Consider the following 24,822-nt stretch of genomic DNA (forward strand, 5'->3'; position numbering starts at 1 on the left):
TCTGTTATTGCAACTCTGCATTCAAGTTGGGGAGATGGCAATTTTAGGCCAAGTTAGAGTACAATGAGTAGTTTAGTGGTGATGGAGCCAGCTAGAAGAAATTTTATTTGATTGTATGACGGATTAAGTGGGGCTCTGGTATGTTAACCTCTTGAATTGATTGGCCTGTCGTGTTTGTTTATGTTAACTCTGAATCGGATAACATTTTGTTGGTTTATTGTTGCAACCCCTAGACAGTTTTGTTTATCGTAGGGGGACCTCGTGTAGTGGTGTCAGTGAGATACAGCGAGCCCCCAAGTTCGAAAAGTCTGTCCTTAAAAATAATCGTCTTGTGATAGCACGAACGAAGTAGTCTCATCAGATTCAATAAGTTAAAAATAAATGCATTATTTGTGATTCATGGTTTCAAATGGATCAGAGTTTTAGATGATAGTTCCCGTAGTATAGCCCTAATTGCTTGTTTAGGAAGTGTTAGGTATATTGACAGGTAACTGAGGGCAACAACCTTTACATTTCTTGGTCTTAATAAGAAGAGTTCACTACCCTTCTTTGCCATGAATTTTTTATCGATACAGGTGCCGATAAGTTTGATAGCTCTATCCCTCCCTTACTTGTTGAAGTTACCCCTGGCTGAATAGAATAATCTGTATAAATATCATGGTGTGCCTCGACCACTACAGTGTTGATTTTGCTTACACAGTTATTATAGCCCAGCCTGCCATAATGCTTGACCTCCTATTCCCTATTCATCCGCCTTCTTTGGATATCCACCCCAGGTACTTTTGTTATCCGATGCTCGCTTCCCAATCCATGGATCGCTCTTTCATCGTATTTCAAGCTCGCTTTCCTGTCACATGCACGCGCCAGCCGTCTGTATAGCTTGTTAGCTCGGTCAACAAATGTGTTTCACAGAGTTTCGTGTGTTTTACAGAGTTTCGTTCGACATTTGCGACGTTAGTTACTGTATATAAGTTAGCAGTCCATTGCGAGCATTTGGCCACCTTTTGACACTTAACCTCTTCAGTCAGACAGTCCGCTAAACTGAATATAATTTGTCTTGCGGTCACCAAAATAAAGTTGGCAAGACGTTACCAAACTAAAGTGGTTAAGATGCAATTCTTAGTAACGCCAAAATAAATTAGTAGGCCTGATACGGGTATGGGATGCATCTTCACTGGGACGTACAGTAATAGACAAGATTGTAGTTGCACAACTCCACTCCCAGATTTTCTACTCTATATGAAACGCACTAGAATTATTAGGACGATCACTTAAAATGTTTGTGTCCATCCGATCGTGGACATAAACTAAGCAGTCTGTATTTTGGTCTTGTTCACATTTGCGCCGCACATTCGTTTGATTCTTAACGTACGAGCAAGTACGCCTAAGTTTATCGATAAATGATTAATATCATGATACATCATGCTGCATTCTGGAAGCTGGATTAGTTATTCTTAAACACTAGTCTGAAGAAGTCATTTTACTGGACTGTCTTCTCAAGTTTCTGGAGGACTTTTAGTGAAGGGGTTTGTGATGGGAGTACAGTATTTGCCTCCTCAAGTTCGAATATTCACTCGATGAACATCATCTAGAGGTAAGAGTAACCCCCCACCCCCCAAAAAAAAAAAAAAAAAAAAAAAAAAATCCATCTTGTGCGCGTTTCGTCCTTGTTTCAGGTTGGGATTATATCTTGTACAGACATTCATAGAGTCGAGACGGCCATACCCGAAGTACAGTTTAATGCTAGACACGGCTGGAGGTTTTCTGTCAGTAAAATGCTGCCAAGGGCATAGGTTGGTTTCCTTTTCTAACTCCGGGCTGTACCGTAACTTTCCGCAGGGCTAGTAAAGGTTTGGCTGCGTGCCGTTTTACCTTATTGGCATATGGTCGACGTTTGACATTTATGCAAAGTAGACGGGCATGTTGGATGTCTTGATGCGAATGTCGGCTGTGATGTAGATTGTTCGACATATGGGTGAGCCGGTCAGATAGGCAGGACAGTTAGCGTGAGGCAAACACCACCTCGTTAATGTTTAATGGTAGTTAGTATCGACGTGGAAGGGGCCACTGTCTTGTCGTGTGTGTGTGTGTGTGTGTGTGTGTGTGTGTGTGTGTGTGTGTGTGTGTGTGTGTGTGTGTGTTCAGGGATAGTTGAGATAAAAGGAGGTGTGAGAGAGAGAGAGAGAGATTAAAAAATGCAGCGAGCTAAAGCTAAATTATGTTCGCTGTAGATAATTGTCTCATATTATAAGCAGATGACTTACCCGAGTGAGAGATAAGAGGACCAAGTTTTGAGTGATGGGTGAGAGAGTGAGGGAACGTGACAAACCTTAATGGATCACGTTGTAAAAAAAAGTATTCCGTAAAATATCTGAGGCATTTGTTTCAGTGACGAGACTCGTGAGGATGAGGTTGAGGATGACACAGGTGGTAGTTTCAGTGGGGGGTTGGGGGGTGTCTGAGTGTGTTCTTAGTGTGGATGCATGTGTGGGGTGGTGCAGGTTTGGCTGTGGGTTGGGTAAGGGTGAGGGCAGGAATCGGGGGGGGGAGGTGGCGTGTGGTTCCCGGGGGGAGGCACCTCCACCGCTGCTGCCATGGGAGGGGGTCGTTTGTTTTGGCCAGGGGTGTGGTCGCCATGGCAACGTACAAACAATGAGGCAACACCTATAGTTGTTGCAGGTGCCGTACTGGCCCTTCATTGTGCCCTTTGGTCCTAGCTGTACTCCTTTGGGTCCCAGGGCATACGCCACCTCAGTTTGTGCCCCTGGTGCCCTCTCAACTAGCCCTGGTGCCCATACAAGCTGTTGGGGTGGTCGGGGTCAGTACTGGGAGCCGTTGTTAGGTGGCCCCGACCTGAGGGGTAAGGGGGGAAGGGGGGAGAACGTGGACGGACCAATCAGGCGTGGCCGTGTGGTGGAGGGGCCAAGACCCTGGCGGCGCCGTGCTGGCACCAGCACGCTTCCCGCCGCCACGCTGCCACCACACGCCCTCCGCCGCCAGGCCAGGCCGCCCTCTCACCCTTGCCCCGCCCCGTCCTGCCCAATCCCGCCCCGTCCCGCCCCACACCACCAGCGGCCCAGCTTCTGGCCTCGGCCAGGTACGAGATAAGTGTTGACCAGAACGCTTGCTGTGGCCAACCTTTGACCTGATCTAGTTCTCTTTACATGGTGGATTGGGAAATTTTTTGTCACGGGAATGTGGATCATACTCAAATTTGTCGGTACTCGTGGTTTAGGAGTTCGTGTGTATGATGTGGTGGTGGACGGCACGATCAGCGTGAATGAAAAGTGTCCAAGCAGCGATTTTCACTAATTTGTATTCCCACCAGTGCCTTGCGCCCCACGAACTTAGCTGTTAGTAGTTTCACTGTTCCTCTCAAAATGACTGCCCATATCTGGCTTGTGCAGGTCAGAAGCTGCAGCTCAATCATGTCTTTGTACCTAAGTGCAAGATCACAAAATGCTCTACGCTAATTTATGCGGTGCTGCTTTAGTGGTAGCAGTGTCAGAAATGGTTTATTTCTTAACCCAGGATGATCTTTCAAACTTTTCCTTTGCACATACATAATTCTCAGCAGCTCAGTCCCTCCTCTTCTGCCTACCCACTTCCACATGATGTGTTACCGGTAATGAGTTTAGGAGACTTGTGGAGCAGAATCCCATGTGAGTGTTAATTCCACCTGCTAATACATCTTTTAATGGCTTTGGCTACCCGAAAATCTCTTGGTTGATCTATGAGCCACTGGCCGGTGCCGTCCCGCCCTTCCCACCAGCAGGAGTTCTCCACCAGTCCTCCCCACTGACCCGTATTGTCCCTCCAGGGTGGCTCCCCAGCCAGAGGTTGGTGCCACCAAGACCCCTCCCCGGCCCCGCCCCGCCCTGCCCTGCCCCACCAGTCCACACCCCAGCCTGTGGTGGCCAGAGTAGCAGTAGCGGCCTCATCTGAGGTAACCCACCACCTCACCAGTACACTGTATACCCGCTGTCCACGGCAGCAGTGGTGTGTGTACAGCCAACACTTATTACCTGGTTTCATTTTGAACCTCATTGTTGTGCCGTCCTTTGCGTCAGGCGTGTCTTCGTGTGACCTCCCCGATACACCTACTGGCCCCCAGGCTACCCTTGCTCTCACCACACCCTGGATGCAAGCAAAATTTTACTCTGGCTTTTGTCTGTGTAGGCATTACCACAAGATTAACTCGGGTTGAGAGTGCTCCTGGGACTCATCCTGGAGTCCACACTAAGCTTCCTGCACTTGATGCCTTCTTGCTGCACCACCACTACCAGGACTATTCTGGGACACTCCTTGCCTTGGTGTGTACCTCTCCCCTCCCTGTATTATGTCTTCCCCTGCTGAAATGTGTAATATCATGTTTCTCCTTCGAATGCATCCCCCAGTTTGAGTGTTCCCTCTCGTGCGCCCCTTCCCTCCCTCACCTGGATTGTTGATTTGGGAATTAATCCAGTCTGTTCACCTAACGCGTTGTTGTCGTGCCGTGGGGAAGCTGTGATGAGCCACAAGCCAAGGCCACCCATGTTGTGTCTTTTAACTCACCAAATATCTCGTAATATATTTTAGTATTCCCCTTGGTTATTCTTGTTTTTTATATTTTTGAATGTTTCAGATTTTTAGTGCATTATTTGTCAAAAATCATAAGTAACATATTGTACTGTATGTCATTTTCTTTTTATGCAGCCAGTCTGTCCATTTATTGGAGTGGAGTGCGGTGCAGAGACTTCGGCGAGATGTCTTACCCCATGTTATACTACTGTGTTGTGGTGTGCGTTGTGGTGTGGTTAACGGAGTGTGTTGCATTTCAGGAATGAAAAGAGTGATGGAGATGGAAGGAGAGACCCCACTGAAGCGCCCTCGCCCCGCCGGCGACACTGAACTGCGGCTGCTGATCCAAAGCAAGGTAAGGAGCGTGGAAATTGTGGCCGCTAAACTCATGAGGCTGTTCGAAGTACTCTTACACAATATTGTAACATTATTATTATTATTATTATTATTATTATTATTATTATTATTATTATTATTATTGTGGTAGGTGGGAGGCGCTCACCATCCACTCACTCGATGTAGTGCTGCTCTCGGGTGTCTGCCCTTTCCTCTCCTCCATCCTTCTTTCCATCCATCCACTTCTGTCTTTCTTTCCTTCATTCTTTCGTCGTTCTATTGCCTGCGGGTGACTTTACACTCCCTCTTCTGTCTTTCCGTCATTCTTTCCTCTTCCTTCTGCCTGTGGGTGACTCTACACTGAGTGACAAGCCAAATGGTTTCCTGTACACCAGGTAACCATTTACTACGCTGGGCGGTAACCATATAACCAAATTTTGGCGCCTGGTGATTTAGTGGGTAATAACGGCGCTCCAATCGGATTGAGCCGGTGAAAGGTTATATCCAGGGGATGGTTGGGGTGTATTGCTCACGTAATGCCACTCAGGGATGAGTGAGGCTGGTCACTCTCATCTTAAATGCCCGGACCAACTTGCCTAGCCCCAGGCTCCTACGCTCCTCATGAGGCAACGTAGGAGTGGATGGTTGATGGATGGATGATGATGATGATGATGATTATGATTATTATTATTATTATTGTTGTTGTTATTTAATATGTTAGAACGAAAAGCCTCAGCAGAAATTTCATAACTGACGCTACAATCAGTATCGTCATCATACTAAACTTCACTAGATGTCAGTATTAACTAATGGTTAAGTAATAGCTGGGAACAATATACAGTGTGCCTATTTTTTCCTAGTCATTAATGTTGTAGGATTCACCACAACAGTATCAAATAACGATGGGCCTTCAAATAGTGTAGATAAATTGTCACTTGAAATTCCGTATCTAGGTTGGTTATACTAGTCAGTAGAACCGTATAGTGCAGTGTATGTAATACAAACAGCAAAGAGTACGTGGTATATAACGCTTGTTCCGTAACTGCTGGTAACATACAGCTCATGAATTTCCAGTGACTCAGTAAAGAGAAATCTCGTATCCAGATATAAAAAGCTATATATATATATATATATATATATATATATATATATATATATATATATATATATATATAGCTATATATATATATATATATATATATATATTTACAATTTAATTTTGTTAATAAGAAAAACTTTATATAACACTCAGTTTATTGCGCACTTCTACCCAGCCAGTGTAATAATGAGTTAATAAGCAGCTTTAGCAGCGATGTTCAATTTCCAATTTCCCTTACTTGCTGCGTGCAAGTTCCAGGGTTACGCTTCTCTTGGTAACACTGAATATTTACCAGTAGTATTACCATTTGATTAGCCCATTCGACCAGAGTACGTTTTTCCAAGGCGGAGCAAGAGTCATGCGTTAGCCATATATATATATATATATATATATATATATATATATATATATATATATATATATATATAATCTGTGAGTAGGTTTTATGTATATGTAATAGATTGTATGAAATATTTTCATTATTTTTAGGAGTCCGACTGTAATAGAGCATGCTATTGTGCGGTTTAAAAATACTCACTAATTAATAAGCTCTTGTTCAATGTTCGAAGTACAGGCTTTTTGTAGCAGCTCTCACAACTAGCTAGTCAAGGTAAACTTGAAATAGAACAAGTTGTCCTCTCGCCAGGTGAGAAAACATGGAACGTAGCTGGGGTGACTATGTAATAGTCATAATCCCTAAGGCATGAAATTGTTTTGAAGTAAACATAAAACTACCATGAGGAATCATCAGCTGGAAATTACTGGTTCTTTGCTGTCTGTTATGCAAGTATTAGCCGAACACTGTGGACTCGGAAAACTAAATAAGACGTTTTCAGGGAAAAAGCAGAGTTGACCACGTGAAGTCTAGCCTGTTGGATATTCACCAGGGGCGCCTCACTTTTTAAGAAAGTTTGATAAGATATGTAAAAAAGTGTGGGTGAGCCGAGTCTGAGCCGGGCTGTCACTGGACCCCGCACCTCACCCTTCCCCGGATAAGACAGCTCACCCTCACCTCTGTGTGGCTCTCCATGTTTTAAGCTTGTGTTCACTTAAAAGGGGGGTTGGTCAGATGCTATATAATACAAAAACATTTTTATGTTGTAAAACAGTACGGATTAGCATGACGTCCATTTTTGAGTACCGAGAAAAAAGGGATGTGAACAGAACAAGATGGTTTCCTTTTTAATGGCTCTCTGATATGAATGACGTTAAGTCTTTGATAATGACGGTCGAGATGTATAACTTACGTGCCTGATGGGAGGGTATTCCAGAATTGTCATTGGTACTGTAGCTCGCTTAACCTGACAAAGATTTTCTAACATCACCTCAGTTGATGGCCTAGTGTAGTTAGATTCGTGGGTTGATTTGTCTTGTAACGAGGGATACTGTTTACCACCTACCCAAGTCTTACTGAATTTCGTGGAACCATTGCACAGGATCCAAATTGTGGGAGTGGCTCAATTACGTCAGGTGAAAACCGATCGATTAATTCTGGGTGTAATTATCGCAGCATGTGTGCCTCTGTACGTTTCTCTAAGAATATATCGGTAATAATGCCTGTCATAAAATCAGGCAGTTAATTCATTTAAAGAAATTTTACTCACTAGCTTGTGTTTTAGAAAGCCTTATGCAGCAGGCCGTATTAGTATATAAAGGCACATAGCCTATCCTTTCAGACGTCTCCAGTGAATGTAATATGGGGTCTTACTGTCTCAGTTCAGTAACAGGCTTTGAACATAGTTTAGATGTAGTTGAAAGGAGAATATCCACCCATATTTCTAGTAAATCGTCAACATTTTACTGCCCTGTACAACAGCAATATTCTTCCTTAAATAACTTCATCATTAACACTCATAAACAAGAAAAAATCGTGTCTGAAGTCCTTTGAAGTATTCGTATAACATTATGATACAGAGCTACAAACCAAATTCTTGTCTGCATAAGACATGCGCAGGAGACACGTATCCCATAATGTAACCGTGAATCTAAATTACTTCAAGAAAAAGCAAGATAATGATTTGTTTGAAATGCGTTTGCCTTATTGATAGGCTTCGTGAGTGTTCATGCCTTTATTAGGGAACATTGACTTTTTGCTTTCATATAAATTATCGTGTATATAATTCCCTGTGTTAGTAAGTACATTGTTGTGGGTGACATTACTTGCTCATCATCATCATCATCATCATCTTCTAATCCTGTGTTGCCCTATGAGGAGCGTAGGATCCCGGGGCTAGGCAAGTTGGTCCTGACATTTAAGATGAGAGTGACCAGCCTCACTCATTCCTGAGTGGCATTACGTGAGCAATAAACCCCAACCATCTCTTGGATAGAAACCTGCACAGGCTCAATCCAATTGGAGCGCCTTAATTGCCCAGTAAACCACCAGGCGCCATAATTTACGTAGATTAAATATTGACAATTAGAAAATGTCACATTCACCTTTTAAAAGCATTTCATTAACTATTACATGGAATTATTTTTCCATTTGCCGGTACTGGCAAAAACTACACCACGTGTTATCGTGATAGAATTCGATTAACTTGTCACACGAAAAGAACATATTTGAATGTCGCTTAATATTAAAAGGCAAAAAACTACTAAGACGACTAGAGGCCATTCCAAAATGGATGGTATGTATATAAAAAAGTCGTTCGTCAGTAAGTTCACAGACAGGCCTTCAACGGTTTGGACAAGTTTTTGTTACATGTCAATCAACACCAGGAACATTAATAATAGTTGGTTTGTTTTCACCTGACGGAACTGGGCCTCCACCACAACTTGAGTACCTATTAGTGGCTACATGAAATTCGCTGAGCCCTTTTTATGAGGCAGGAGTGGGTATCCTTGGTTACTAGTCAAGTCGACCCCCCAGTCTGACTGTATTTAGCCATCGACAGAACTGAGGTATCTTCGTCGAGTTGAACGAACGCACTGTAACTTGGTATCTGCTAAGAGATCCTCAGAGATCTGACCTTTTAGCATTGATATCTGACTCCTTCACTACGATAGATCCGTGTTAAATCGAATGATCTAGCGATAGCAAGAATAACAGTAAGACGTCAAAGGACTGAAAAGGGGTAGTTCTTTCGTAGTCTGTCTTACAAGATTGATAGTCGTGTGACGGTAGCAAGAATAACATGTCGTACTGAAGAGGTTAATAGTAGGCATGGGTCACATGGTGGCTTCGAGTTTTCAAAGAGTAGATTTTGACTCATTCTGATTCATAAAATGTCACTTTGATTCATAAAATGCCAACGTAGTTAAGAATAACGTATTGAGATGCAGTGAAATGTGCTTTGTATTTTATCGAATATGTATAGGTAGAGGTAGTTTTTACTGAATTTATTTAGTGTCGACTGACATGTTGTGTTGCAGGCTGCTGGCTCGGTCATCGGGAAGGGAGGCCAGAACATCTCACGTTTACGCAGCGAGGTGGGTACCCCAGGGCGGCCTCCTCCCCGCCCAGCCTCCCCCTCCCTCACACAACTCGCCTTTTTATTTTTATTTTTATTTTTTTATCAATCTCACTATTTCAATTTAAATGTCAGATTTATATATCAGTATGTAATACAAGTCTGTGTGTGAGTAAGTATGTGATGTGCCCGATCTCAACATGTGTGGGAGCGGGACCATGTGCGGCGAGACACAGACCCACCACTCAAGTCCTTCACAACATCACTCTTTCCTTCTCTTACACTTGTCAACCCCGGCTCCACTGGCCGCCCGCCCAGCCCCACCCCGTCCCGCCCCACACGCCCACTCTGTGCACAGAACTGCCGGTGTGGGAGTGTAGCAGGTGTGGCCGGCGGCAGGTGTGGGAGGTCAGGTGTAGGTACACACCCACCCAAAAGTGATAGCCAGGCAGTGCCAGACCGCCGGGTATCGGCCCGGCTGCCTCGCACTGCCTGGCGGCGTCCCCCCCCTGCCCCGCTGCTGCCCCGCCACGGCACGGCCCACACGGCACGGTGGCACCAGTAGTTTATATCATGTGTTATATTATGGTAATAATGACAACACTAGGAACCTCTTGACTGCCAGTCTGTTAACTGGAGCCTTCTCTCCCCCCCTCTGCCCCTGCCAACGCGGCTGCCCCCGATGTCCCGCCAACGTCCGATTGGTCAATACCAACTTGTTTCTGACCAATCCCATGTTGGCCCTGCCCCCTCTCGACTGACTGACGGCCGTGGTCGACTATGATTGGTTCATGTCCCGCCCAACCAACGTCCGCCCCTCCCCCTGAGCAGAATCCAGCCAGTATTACCGTCCCCGATTGCCCAGGCCCCGAACGGTAATTAGTTCTCTTTTACTGTTTTATCATCTGTGTCCGTCACCTACAGGTGCTCCCGGCCGTCACCGCCACCGCCACTGCTGCTGGTGCATCCCCTGGCACGCGGCGGGGCGGTCTGGGGCGCGTGCAGGTGGTGCGCCACTAACGGGCCAGCCTGGGCGTGCCGGGTGCCACCAAGGGCACCAGCCACGCCCAGGCTGGCCGGTGCAGGCTTGAGGATGAGCCCTCCACATGGCCCTTCTCCCTGTCTCGCTCCATTCAGATGATGAGGATATTGTTGCTCATGTGGAGGCTTGAGTGCTCAGCTCAGGCCTCCATGCACAGTAATTAGAGTTTACACTGTTATGTCCGCCTAACTGCCCAGCCTCAACCCTCCCGCTAGTATCAGCCCCACCCCCTAGTGGCTAGGTCACCCAGCCTCCCTCACACTGCCCTCAACCCTCAGTCACAACAGACGGTCAACAGTTGCCAGTGTGCCTTTCCTCCCACTAACTTGTGACGTCACCAACCAGGATTCACTGACCTCACCAGTCACCACCTGGCTGGTTACGTCACACACAAACAAAATGAGGCAGAGCTTCTTTGCGATTACAGATAAGATGATTTTTCAACATAGTGTTACCTGCTACTGCTGGCTGCTGCCCCGCCCCAGGTCTCTCTCTCACCCACTGTTCCCTGTGTTTTATTCAGCCCTATCTTTGTCCCCCACCATCCCTTCCTCTGCCCTTAATCTAGTCATGCTCAGTGAACCACTCTTGTCTTCCCGTCCCCACGCCGTTCCTTGCCCTGCACTTGTTGCTTGTTACCCCCCTTATAATTCCCTCACCTATGCCATTATTCAGTGCCTTGCTACAGATTATTAGCAACCTCTCTCAGCCCCGTCACGCCCACCATCACCATTATTTGATTCATCATGTCACCCCTGCCCTACTTTATACTAAACCATTATCCATGTAGCAGTTCACTTCTCTGCTTCACCATCAGTAAATCCTTTGCCCATATCTATCATCTTTGTTATTGTCGACTCCTCTTCCATTGCCTCACTGCTTGCCGCAGTCACAGCCCTGCCCTTAGCTGTGAACTCTTTCCCAACCCCGCTTGTCCCAGCAAATTTTCCTATTTGCTTCGTCGACCACATCTCTTATGGAACGTCTTTGTAATGTTTTCTTTCTATCTCCTGGCGATTTGAATGAGCTTAGGGGAAAAAAAAAAAACTCGTAGGTGAAGGGGTTAATGAGGTTTATATCTAACCCCTCCAGTTCGAAAATTCCCTCCCAACATGAATGAAGTAGTTTAGTGGTAGCAAGAATAAACTAGAAAATACTTCATCGTAGGGAAAGTTCAGTATCATTCCATGTGTCACCTTCCCTTACTGCCAGTCTCTTGCTCTAGCTAAGATTTGTTCGTGCGGGAAAAATATGGAAAGTGGAGAATGTTCCCACGTCTCGCAAACACATCTTAGTTACGAGAGGAAAGTTTTCAGTAAGATTTGGCTCTGGTCAGTAATTTAGCCCTTAACTCGTCCCTTGCCTCCTTCCCTGCCTCTGACTGTAGCTCTTGTACAAGCCATACTTGTCTAGGGTATCTTCTCATTCCCCTCGTGACCAGATAAGCTTGTTCCATTCCGTCGCAGCTCGGCCTCTTGCCCTTTAACATTTTTCCCCTATTCTTTCTGGCCTTTTTCTTGACCGGTTCATATTCTCATAGTATATTCATACCTTTAGACAGATGCGGCCAAGTATATATCAACCAGCTATCAGCAGCGGCCCGCTTACGTTACTCTTTCTAATCTGACCCAGCACCACCAGTTCTTTCATGTCACCAAAGTCATTGTTTTTTTATCCACTTGCCCGAACTTCCTTTCTGTGTTCTCATTTCCTTCTGATCTCCCTGCCTTTCTCCTCATTCCCATTATCCTTTTTCTTCCCATCATTTTACTCTCACCATCGTCGTCTCTCCCTGCTGGACTGCCCATTTCCCCCCCCCTCACTTCGTGTCGCTTATCCATATCCCGTCCCCACTCCCGTTACTCCACCCATCTGGGTCGTCACAATATTAAAACTAGTAACGTCTCGTGAAAGAATACTCCGGGCTATATTCCTCCTTCCGATTATCACGTCTTCTTCAGTACTCTTCCCAAGCTCCCTTTGCTCCCTTTCCTGGCCACTTTACCATTTCTCCTTAACATTTACTTTATATCCGCTCTTATCCTGTCTGCACTTTTTATGCCTGTATCCCCTTGATATTCCTCCTTTCTTCGTCCCTCCACCAGACGTTCCACTTATCTTAAACATACTTCCACCATCGCTGCGAGACTTATGCCTCGACCTCTTATATTTCCGCCTTAGTTTTCCCTTGTAAATTCTACCTTCCCCTGCACTTCTCAGCCTTCTTTCCGTGCGCCTGCCCTTTCCCTTCACCCACGCCACCTTACTGTTTCGCTAAATTATTATATGCCTCTTGTCCCCCCTCCCTGCCTTCCCTCCACTTCCCTGCTCATCCGTCTGCTGACCTCGCTCCCACACCGCCCATCTACATTCCTCAACACTCCATGCCATCTCTTCCCATCTCCCCGCGCGTTTCCTCCCAGGCACTGTCTTTAGTCCCGTCTCTTTAGTTCCTACTCCGCCACCCTCCCAGTTCTCCCCTCTCATTGCTCCCATTCTTTGCCCTCTTTCGGTTTCTCCCCATTCCTTTGCCCCTCCCGTTTCTCCTTATTCCTCTGCCTCCTCCTCATCTCGTCCCACGTATGCCTCCCTTCAGACCCTGTGGCATACGAGTATTTCACTGCATATGCCGCAGCTCCCAATTTAATCTTTTCCCCCTTCACCCCCCCCCCCCCATGCATAGTCCTCCTTCCCTTTCCCACCCTTGTGTATTCCCTTACTCCGTTGACCACCCTCCTCTAACCTGCATTTTTCACTGCTGCCCTCCCACTCCTCCCCTGCACATTCAGCCCCCTTCCCGTTCCACACACCTAACCCCGCCATGTTCATGGCCTGTCCCTCCTCCCCCTCCCTTCCCTCCTCGCTTCTCTTTTAGCTCATTCCCCAGCCTCCATGGCGTCAGCTTAAGGATAACCAACTTGCAGTGTTAACAGCAGCAGTAGCAGCAACACCCCAACAATTGAATTAAATGTCAGTTATAAAATGGGATGACTGCACGTGTTTTATTAATTTATGTATTACCTTTTATGTAATATTTTACTTTTGTTATCAAGATTAGTTGTTAGTCATTTGATTCATTAATGTGTATCGAAAGTGTTAATACGTCTCATTGTTTTGGTAGCCTATTATGATCTCGTTATCTCAGCCTTGGACGCTTCAGATGGCCTCGTTACTTGCTTAATGGAGGGGCTGCTTTTTGAGTACCAGTGAGGGAGGGTGTAGTGGGAATACCAGCTCGTTAGGGAAGGCTGTGCTGAGTGTATTGACCTGGGTGTGGGTGTTTAGTGGTGTAGTTGTACATAGTGTGGCAGTGAGGGGCTGCGTTGGGTGTTTAGTAGCTATAGTGGTTTTACAAGAATGTGAGTTGGGTTTCATAGTGTCCAGTTGTAGACATTTGTTTTATATTGGCTCAGCTGTAGGTGTGTAGGACCTAAGAGGATATATATATTGAGAGAGGATCAGGTATGGTAGTGTTTATCGGTTGTCATATAGAACGTAAGTATTTGAAATTTAGAGCAGTCTGGTTAGATTACGTAAATATTTGCCGCAATATTTGATGTTTAGTAACTTTGACAAGCGGGGTATATTTCTTGGTTAGTGAAAGTTTGTCATGCCAAAGAAGGGGTGAAGTCTCTGTGGTTGACCGCTGCACATTATTATTATTATTATTATTATTATTATTATTATTATTATTATTATGTATTATTCTTATGTATTATTTACACTGCTGGGAACAGTGTGGCAACCTTTAGTAGTCACACCACACTAGAGCATAGTCAAACCTTCGTCTTAAAACTTACCCTGTGCTGCACCAAGATGTATCAACGCAAGTATTGGTAATATTTTCATTTAGAGTAACCTAAGTGCAGCGAGTACCCATTTTCCAAGAGTAACTGCCCCTTACCTATGGATTGGTAAGGGGAGTTTCATCAGGAGGGAAGACTTTACCCTTACTCCGATCTGAAGTGATTTAATTTATGCTATCCATTGTTGGGAATTGGCACTTGTGAAGTGTGATAGTGTATTGTTGAGTAGTTTGGGTTCGTAGATGGTTGTAGAGATGGTGGTACTGGTGGTTGTTGCGGTATGTGTACTGGTTGTAGTTTTGAAGTTGCACTGGAGGTGTAGTAGTGAAGGTATGTTTGTTGTTTTAGGCATTGATTTTTGTGGGCTTGAGCAGCTTTCTGGCACTTCCTCCTTAGCGATTTATATTGCCTGTTACACTTTTCGTATAAGTATTGTAATATCTTTATATTGGCTTTATGCGTAAGTATAAAAGAGAACATTAACTTGCTTTATGCAGACAAACTGGTAAAGAAGAGATGCCAGAGAGTTTCCAGCGTTGACGAGAATATACACATCCGTGATTGGGGATTTGTTAAGGTGACAGGGTGAGAACTGATACCCAGGGAAGTGTGTGTGTGAAGTGTGGGGGTCTCTGCTGTGTGTGGTGTAAGGTCTTTAGCCTTACTGTAGGTTGTACTGGGTGTATTATAGGGTGAATTGGGTGTTGCAGTATGTACTCTTGTGTGTACAGGGTGTACTGGGTGTATTACAGGGTGCTGACCATCGGTGGGTCGGAGGATGTGGTACTGAAGGTTCTGAACGAGGTGTTGCAGTGCCTGGATGAGGTGAGTTGAACTCCTTTTGTGTTTCTTTGCTAGTTTCACTTTTGTCTGGTAGTTTCATATTTTATCTGTTAATTTCACCCTTTCATGTATGCTAGTTTTACCTTTCTCCATATCTGCTAGTTTCATCTTTACGTGTACTAGTTTCACCTTTCTCAGTGTCTGCTAGTTTCATTTTTTCCATGCCTTATAGTTTCACCTTCTCTTCCTCTTTCTCCATATATGCTGGTGTCACATCTTGTTGTATCTCTGTATAACCTAGTTTCGCCTTTATTCATGTTTATTTGCAGTACCTTCCCACTGTTCGTGTTTGCTAGTTTCTTCTTGCCCAGTTGTGTTTGTCGTCGTTCCACCTATTCTAATTTCTCCATATCTGCTAGTTTCACCATCCTCTGTTCCATTTCTCTACTCGTTTCGCCATCCTACTGTTCCATTTCTCTACTCGTTTCGCCATCCTACTGTTCCATTTCTCTCTCTACTTGTTTCATCATCTTAATTTTCCATTTCTCTCTGCTCGTTCGCCATCCTACTCTTCCATTTCTCTGTACTGTATACTCGTTTCACCTTTACTTCGCGTCCTGATAGTTAACCTTTACGTCACGGTGTCTACACGTTTTTGCTTTATTTCTTAGCTTGCGTCCCCCCCCCTCTCTCTCTCTCTCTCTCTCTCTATGTATAGATAGATGGATAGATATAAAATTCCTAACTTTGATCATGGTCCACCTTGGAAGACCTACCTGCTTAATTAGCCGGTGTATTCGAAACTAAATCGATGGTCTTATAGTACATTTTTTTTTTTCTGTTCTTTATAAAATCTCAAACATTTTCAAATTATAGGTGTCTTGTATTAAAGAAATGTAACACTGGAAGGGTGCTGATTATTTAATGAATTTGCTCTTCTCATCGACACATATTAAACGTTGGTAATTCAGTAGTAGTTTATAGTTGTATCCGGGATCCAGAGAAAGGCATTGTAAGTTGGACAATGATCGCTGTCCTTTGTCCCTATATAGGTCTCTTGCCATGTACCTTCTGTCTTTACCCTTTCCTTACAATTTAATGTTAAGAACCAAGAGTGAAATGCTGCCTGATTATTTTTGTTTAATATGCATGAACTATGATTTTTTAATATTTTTTTTAGATAAATGAATGTCATAAATAGTAAAAGTTAGATTTTTGTGTGTAGTACTGTATATTAAATAGGATGAATTAAGCCAAAATACACGAGCTAGAGCTTTCATAGTAGCTCACTGTGTTGTTTATGATGTGGTGGTTTGAACAGAATGGGCAGTTTGATACATTGCCTCCAGCTAGTATCAGTACGTTTTCTTTTTTACATTTTGAAGTGGTGGATAAACTTTTGAAGATAATCCCCAGTAAGTTTTATGCTATTTCTTGATGTAACGGACATAAAGAAGTAACTTTGTATAACGTGAAACATACTATGCATTCATGATGATAGGAGAAATGAATAATAGGTTCCGTTCATTTAGGCGTTGCTGTTAACAGTCGCTGGATAGAGAGAGGCAAGATTATAAGAGGAGGAGGAACGATGTTGGAATAACTTGAGATTCGGGAATTAGACAACCAGAGATAGTTCGAGCTTGTAGGAAAAAACGTAGGATTGAGCAAGTAAGATGATTTACATAATCATGAAACTACATTAGGATGAAGACTGAAGTGAACGATGGAACGTGATAGACAAAGAGGTTATTGAAGACTCAGAAGCACCCATTCCTCATCAAGTAATAGCATACAAGAGAGTGGGTGTGTAATGTGGGGGGAAAAAAAATGCTTGGGATCCTTCAGAACGGGCGAGAATACAGCCTTTGGGATTGAACATGGAATAAGCACTTCGTGAACTTTTGACTGATAAATACATAACATATTTGGGTGTTGGCAGAGAACGCTTAAGCTGAGGTGACTAAAGAATAGGACTGAGCCTTATATGGTAAAAAAATCTGGACTCTGGACTGAGGAACAACAGGCAAATAACTATGATAACCTTGCTTCGTACTAAAATATAAGTAGGCTCAGAAGGATCCTAAAATGGGTGTAGGAAAACATGAGAAGTATCAAGTGACCACTGAACTGTCTGCACTGAGTAGATCTATCACTAGTGGCTATAAAACGTGAGCGTAGCGTAGGAGAGCATTCGTCAGCGTCCATTGAAATAGGTGCATAGAATAGGATAACTTTAATCTAGACTGCGCTTACTCTAACCTGGCCTTAAATTGCCATCTCAGTTTGAATGTTGAGTTTTAAAAATAGACTAACACTAAAGTACAATACTAGTCATGAAGTGCTATGGAGAGGCTACAAAGGCTTACTATTGTTTTTCTTCCTTTGAATTAAGCTGCAAGATGAAAATCTGGGCCGCGTTGTTAAAAAATATACCATCCGTGCCCATTGAAGTGAATGCACATTGGATAAATGCATGGGGGTATTAAGTTTTGGTTGAGCTTAGGCAGGGAGCGCAAGAGAGTTGATGTGACCCTGGTGTGTTCTCGTGACAGGCGCTGCAGAAGGGTAACGAGAGCGATGCCCGCATATTGGTTCACCAGAGTCAGGCTGGCTGCATCATCGGTAAGGGCGGCTCGAAGATCAAGGAACTTCGTGAGGTCAGTACTCCTATACTTCGTGTGTGTGTGGGTGTGGGTGTGGGTGTGGGTGTGTGTGGGTGAAGGCCTTTGAGAGCAGGAGAACCAGCAGCGCCCCCTGGCCCATATTGATCACGGCGTGTTGATTGCGGTGCTGCGTGTGGCCCTGTGTGCGTGTGTTGTGACCAGTGCATGAGTTGGTGCGCATGAAAGCGCGTGCGACACGTGGCGGCAGGTGCGAGGGGGCGTGCAGGTAGTGGCGGCGTGTGCCCCTGGCACAGCCTTGGCGGGGCGCGGTTGGTGTGGGGCAAAGCGGGGCGGGGCGGGGCGGGGCGGTCTGGGGGCGGGGTGGGGAGGACGGTCGATAGCGGGATTACCCAGGTAACCCGCGGGCCGGGCCTCACTCTCCGCCCGGCCGCCGTCGCCGCAACACCACGCTGCTTCCGCCCTGCCGCAGTCCCACCATGGTGCTAACCCCCGCCCCACGCCACCCCGCCCCTGTCCCTGCCCTTACCCCGCCCGCTGCCACCCCGCCCTCATCACCAGCAGCCGCCACGACCCCAGGTAGAGTGCCGCCGCTACGATGTTGTGACATTGTGTTCCGCCGGTCCGCTTCTCTCCTCGCCACGCCCTCACTTCTTCACCCTGCCACACTCTGCCCCATGCCCTGCCCTTCTGTGCCTTGTTTTTCTTTGAGTATAGTGGTGGTGCCCTGTATGGCCTCGGCAAGCAGGACATGAGAGCAGGGTTAGAGAGAGGCGGAGACGTGGTGCTGTACTGGGGAAGTAGCGGTATTGATCCTCAGCAGCCGCGGCACCAGCCTTGTCCCGCCCGCCGCCACCTCCCTCACCACACCACCACTCTCTCCACCTCACCACACCACTCTCCACCACAACACTGCATACTTCACCCCTCCCACATCACTCTTCACACCACCGCACTCCACCATTCCACTCAACAACACTATCATTACCTCTCAACCACATTACTACTGATTCCACCTTACTATCGACTTCACCACAACACTGCATTCTCCACCTCAGCGCCGCATTCTTCAACATACCATTCCACATCACCAGTCTAAAACACCGCACTCTATCACAATACCACACTTTCTTAACAACACTCCACCGCACTCCACAAAACAGATCTTCCCACAACTCATCATATTTCTTGGCCCCACCAACACTACTCTCTACCATGCTTTCCACTCCGCGCACGTATAACCATTTGTTTCCCAGCATTTATTCGCCAACTCAATAAAAACTCCACCATTCCACACCCCCTCTCACCAGCAGCAGTCTCCCACACTCCAGGTCTCCATCAATTCAGTCCACCATTCTTTCCCCAACAAACTCCACCACCAGATACTTACATCACCAACACTGTACCACATTAACACTAGTATTTCACTCTGCCCCTTGCTTCGTACTCCACTCTGCCCCTTGCTTCGTACTCCACTCCACATTGGCCCATAATTATAATACACAACCGCCTTTTCTGCATCCACTTTCTTCTCCGTTTTACCATTCCATTCTTCTACGTCAATCTCCACCTTCCGCCTATCCTTCCCACCACCCCCTCAAAACTCCCACACCAGCACTCCACCTTTAACTCACTCCATAAACATTCTCTCTCTCTCTCTCTCTCTCTCTCTCTCTCTCTTCCACACACACACACACACACACACAACTTCACCACTTATTTTCTGCCTCAGTCACCATTCTGTCAGTCTTACTCACCACTCCCCCTGTCTCACTTTCATTTCTCTCACGTCTAGATGAGCCTTGGGCCACGGCAACAGCAACAACAACAACAACAACAGCAGCAGCTTTTCTTGTTGCCTCACTCACCACTCTCACCCACTCTTCACACACCCACCACTATGGTTGCCTCACCGCTTTCAGCGTCATCCATCTCCCACTTAAAGCTCAGTCTACCTCACCCACCACTTACTCATACTCCCCTCATTAACCACTCGCATAGACACACTACTCATAAACTGCCTGACACGCCACTCACACACTGCCCCACTCACCACTCATTACTTCACTCACCAATCACTGACTTACCACTCGTTCCCTCACTCACCCCTCACTACCTCAATAACTCACTGTACTATCATTCCCACTCCTCCATCCACACACACTGCCACACCCACCAGTCCTAACTCACCATCCACTGCCTAATTCACCATTAATTGCCTCGTGTGCCCACCCACTGCATCACTTTCAGCAGTCACTGTGGCTTGCCATTTACTTCCTCACCATTCTTAATTTACCACTCAGATTAATTGATAATGCACTGCCTATCACACCATCACTTATTAATCAGCACTCTAGTATCGCTCATCAGCCAACCGTTACAGTACATAGGCCTACACCTTACTATCATTTCCACCACTTATTCTCTATGCTTTACTGCTCATTGACTTCTTTCTTTGCCTCACTTTCCTCTCACGGCCTCACCTTTTCATTACCTTACGCATCAATTCCTTATAGATTATTCACCACCTGCTCACCAGTCATCTCGCTGCTTCACTCATCTTTCACTGTCTTATTGCATCATTGACCACTTACTACCTCATTCTCACTCTCTACCTCACTCCTTCAGTCACCACTCATTACCTCACTCCTTCAGTCACCACTCACTACCTCACTCCTTCACTCACCATTCACTACTCCAAACTACTTATTGTCTCATTTACAGCTCACTCTCACACACCACTCTGCCCAACCCATTGTCTCATTCACCATTCACTATGTGATTCTCTGCCTCAGTTTTCTCTCCCTACGTCATTCACTACGCAATGCTCCACTCACCACACATTCACCGCCTCACCCCCCCCCCCATACACACACTCACTGACCATACACTCACTGCCTCACTCACCAGACACACTCGCTGCCTCACTCACCAGACACACTCGCTGCCTCACTCACCAGACACACTCGCTGCCTCACTCACCAGACACACTCGCTGCCTCACTCACCAGACACACTCGCTGCCTCACTCACCAGACACACTCGCTGCCTCACTCACCACACACACTCGCTGCCTCACTCACCACACACACTCGCTGCCTTATTTACCACACACACTCACTGACCCCCCCCACACACACACACACACATACACACAGTCACCTCATCTCACTGCCTTATTCATAACTCACCACTGTCAGTGTCTCATTCACCTCACACGTACTGGCTCACTCACCAGTCACAAATCACTCACCATTGCTTCATTCACCACTCAGTCACTGCTTCATTCACCACGCAGTGCCTCACATCAGTTACTTACCACAGTCTCTTACGACTCACCACATCCACCGTATCACCAGCCTTATATACTTAATCCTTTATGTACTCAGTCCTTTATTCATTACTCTGCACAACACACTACACATCCCTATATCTTATTTTACACTCGGTAGCTGTTTCACTCGTCACTTACTGCTCCACTCTCCACCCACTCTGCTTCACCCTTCACTCATCCTTGCCCCATCCACCGTTTACCTTTGCCTTATTGCCTCACTTTTCATTCCATCTCACTCACCACCCACCCTTTCGCCACCCACTACTTACACTGCCTCAGTTGCTCCACTGACTCCCAAAACTCACACTGCCTCACCCACCACTAACATTCCTTTACGTCACTTAGACTGCCTCTTCCAGCACTCTAACTACCTCACATTCCACTCACACTGCTTCACCCACCACTCATCCTTTCCCCACCCACCACCCACCCTTGCCTCGCCCGCCACACACCCTTGCCTCGCCCGCCACACACCCTTGCCTCGCCCACCACACACCCATGCCTTGCCCCACCATTCACCCTTGCCCCGCCCACCTCTCACCCTTGCCCCGCCCACCTCTCACCCTTGCCCCACCACCCACTTGTCCACCACTCACCCATGCCTCGCCCGCCACTCAACCTTGCCTCACCCACCACTCATCCATACCTCGGCCACCACTCACCCTTTCCCCGCCCACCTCTAACCCTTGCCCCGTCCACCACTTACCCTAGCCTTACCCACCACACAGCCTTGCCACACTAACCTTTACCTCGCCCCACCTCTTATACTGCCTCACCCACCAGTCACCCTTGCCTCACCCCACCTCTCACACTGACACAGTCTTGTCTCACCCACATCTCACCCTGCCTCTCCCACCACTCACCCTTGCCTCACCCACCACACGGCCGTGCCCCACCCACCATCTCTCCTTAACTTACTGACCATCACTCACCGTAAACGCAGTCCTTACTCACTCTCACTCTGCCTCACTAATTCACTTTGCCCTGTTTACCACACTCTCTGTTTTACCTACCACTTCCAGTCGCACACTAGTATATCTGTGCCCCACATACCCCTCTTTGTCACACTAAACCCTTCAAGTATGTCGCACACTGCTACTATGTTGCATTACTAAACACACTAAGGCACACTAGTTCGTCAGCTTTATACATTTCGTAGTAATTTCTGTAGTCCCTCTATCACACACACACACACACACACACACACACACACACACACACACACACACACACACACACACACACACACACACACACACACACACACACACATTCATTGCTCCAACAGTGTCATGGAGCTAATAGTTTATCGTCCAAACATTACTCTCGCGCGCCTTTCTTCCTGGCTTACCTGTCAACCATCCCTTCATATTTTCATTCAGCATATAGTCTTGCTACCGCTGCGAGGTTGACTTCCCACAAACACTCGGTCATTACCACTTTTTTTTAATATATATATACGAGTAAACAACAAATTTACGAGTAAACGGCATTGTTGTTGATCGTTTGTGTTGCATAATTTGACTTGCAGTTTGAACACATGCACGTTCACTCCACATTGTTGGAATGCAAGGCTGTGTGTGCTTTTGTTATACAGTTTATAAGTACGGTATATATGGCCTGAAAATAGACAGCTTGAGTTAAATAGGTGTCCACGAACTTCCTTTTTTTGTGGCTGCACACACAGCGTCCTCACATTCCACCACATCATCTCATTACATTTTCGTATCTTTAGAGTGCTCCTGCATTATTGCGTATTGGTAGGTGAATTGGTTGGAGGGTTCTCTAATATTGGCATAAACCTGCTCAGTATTACTAGTGAAGCTGCCTGTTTGTTGATGTTTTAGGTGTAGGGGTAATGTTCCAGTGTGGTAAATAAAGGAATCTGCTGTGTTGCCGAGAAGTGTGTTTTGGTGGTAATGTATGGGACGCATCATATTCTCGTTTGTGTGTGTGTGTGTGTGTGTGTGTGTGTGTGTGTGTGTGTGTGTGTGTGTGTGTGTGTGTACGGAGAGAGGGAAGAAGCGAGAGAGGAGGAGAGGAGAGGGTGGCAGTCTCTCTTTATCGATCAGTGTTTCACATGTGTGTAGGCAGCGAGGGAGGGATGCCTCTGCTTCGTACTCAGCCCACAGCCCTCCCTCCCTTTACACTCTTCCCTCCTCCCTGTCCCTTCTCTGCCCTCCGTCCTTTCCCTAATTCTCCCTGCCTTCCCTCAGCTTTCCCTCCTCTCTCCCTCCCCTTTGCTTCTCTGATAATAATTGTTCTTCCCTTTGGACTTGCATACCCTCATCTTGTTTTCCTCCCCCTTGGCCTCTTCGCCACGCCACTCCTTCGACAGTCTCTACATCTTATTATCTTCAGTCTTCTCTTACTGCTGTTGCATTTTATTCCCGTACATTGCTCATTCCTAGCTTTTAAATACCTCTCTCCTCACTTTTCTAGTCCCAACTACTACTGCAGTCTGCCCATTATAACGTGGGAAAAAAGTAAAGATGTTTTATGACGAATGCATTTACACAGCTGACAAGTAAGCTAAGCGGTGTATTATGCAAGTTAACATCCCCCTCAAGGACAAGGGCAAGGGCAAGGGTAAGTTTAGCTGGAAAACAAGCTTGCCGTCACACCGGTCAGGGCGGTTCATTTGCTAAAATATTATTGAGAAATTCTGACATGTCCACTGAAGATAAAATCAGGATACAGGTGACTGGAGTTGATGATTTTAAAAGTCTGAATGTCTTGCTGTTTTATTAGGAGAAAAACATCTCCCAATTTGTAGCTTCAGAAGTTTTATTAGTATTCTTATTTCTTTGGATATAAATCTGCGCTCATAAAGTGTTTATTACTGGCCACTATGAATACAAATCTTTAAATTGTTAATAACATATCGGCTTTAAAATATATTCATAACGTTGGCCACATGCACGCAACACATTCCAACATACTGTACGAGTATTTAGACGGCTGAGATGAAATAGTTTGATCGCCTAGGAATAGTTTTCGCTCACTTTCACTTATACCAGAAAATGTAAACAGGTGTCGGCGCTGTCTAGCTGTAGTTGTGCTTTCGGAAAAGAATTCTTTAGTATGATTAGTAATGGAAGCCATGTACACCTTACGTTAGTTCAGTTATCTTCATTTTCTACTGCTGTCCGTCGTGACTTCTGCGAATCATGTGTATAATACTAGGTAGATATACATGGAGCTAATCCTAGTCGGAGATTTAATCCAAAATATTGCCTTTTTCTTCTTCTTCTTCTTTTTGACAACTTGTGCCGTAAATTGGGTGAAATTGGCAGATTAGCGTAGATCGCAGTGTTACTGAAATGGACAGTTTTCCCTACTTTACTTTGTACTTGATGGCTGAAAAGAACGTTAGTAATACTACCTGTAGCGAGTTTTCCGAATTTACTGTGGACTGTTTGAAAAGGAAAAAAAAAAACATTACAAGCAACAGTGACGTAGTGCTGATAAATATAGATATGAATTTGTCGAGGAGAATCAGAGTCTGGAGTCTGCACGTGGGATTGGGGGCCGTATTCTAAATGGCTTTGCAGGTTTCATGACACGTCTTCCTTAGCGATATATTCTACACATTGCGTCATTATATCCATTGTTATTGGTACAAACTGTGTGTATTTTAAATGCATATAAATAACATAGACATGGTGTTATGGTGCAGTATAAAAAATCGCTAAGAGCTAGGTGTTGCGAAGCCTGCCAGTACAGTACCATGCGCAAGCTTTATCAGTGCCTCTCGTCCATCCTCCCTCCGCCTTGAATTTATGTCGGACAGATCGTAGAAGCTGAGAATAAGTGGTTTTGCAAG

At 45.7% G+C, this 24,822-nt stretch overlaps 1 protein-coding gene across 6 annotated transcripts in view; it reads left to right on the forward strand.

The window, feature by feature from the left end:
- The window catches only part of HnRNP-K (Heterogeneous nuclear ribonucleoprotein K), a 220,422-nt gene that overhangs the window by 148,502 nt on the left and 47,098 nt on the right, over positions 1–24,822 (forward strand). For 4 of the 6 annotated variants that reach the window (XM_080281851.1, XM_080281849.1, XM_080281847.1 and 1 more), the window contains exons 2-6: positions 4,821–4,915; positions 9,371–9,427; positions 10,240–10,283; positions 15,009–15,081; positions 17,595–17,699. In XM_080281851.1, the coding sequence (XP_080137977.1) occupies positions 4,823–4,915; positions 9,371–9,427; positions 10,240–10,283; positions 15,009–15,081; positions 17,595–17,699 (372 nt within the window). In that variant the 5' untranslated portion in view covers positions 4,821–4,822. Of the gene's footprint in view, positions 1–3,076; positions 3,098–4,820; positions 4,916–9,370; positions 9,428–10,239; positions 10,284–15,008; positions 15,082–17,594; positions 17,700–24,822 lie in introns of those variants that run through there. The other 2 variants (XM_080281850.1, XM_080281848.1) reach the window with 2 other exon arrangements.

The sequence above is a fragment of the Coenobita brevimanus genome, chromosome 91, assembly GCF_032717465.1.
Source record: "Coenobita brevimanus isolate Jiangsu-jjx chromosome 91, ASM3271746v2, whole genome shotgun sequence".
Taxonomy (NCBI): domain Eukaryota; kingdom Metazoa; phylum Arthropoda; class Malacostraca; order Decapoda; family Coenobitidae; genus Coenobita; species Coenobita brevimanus.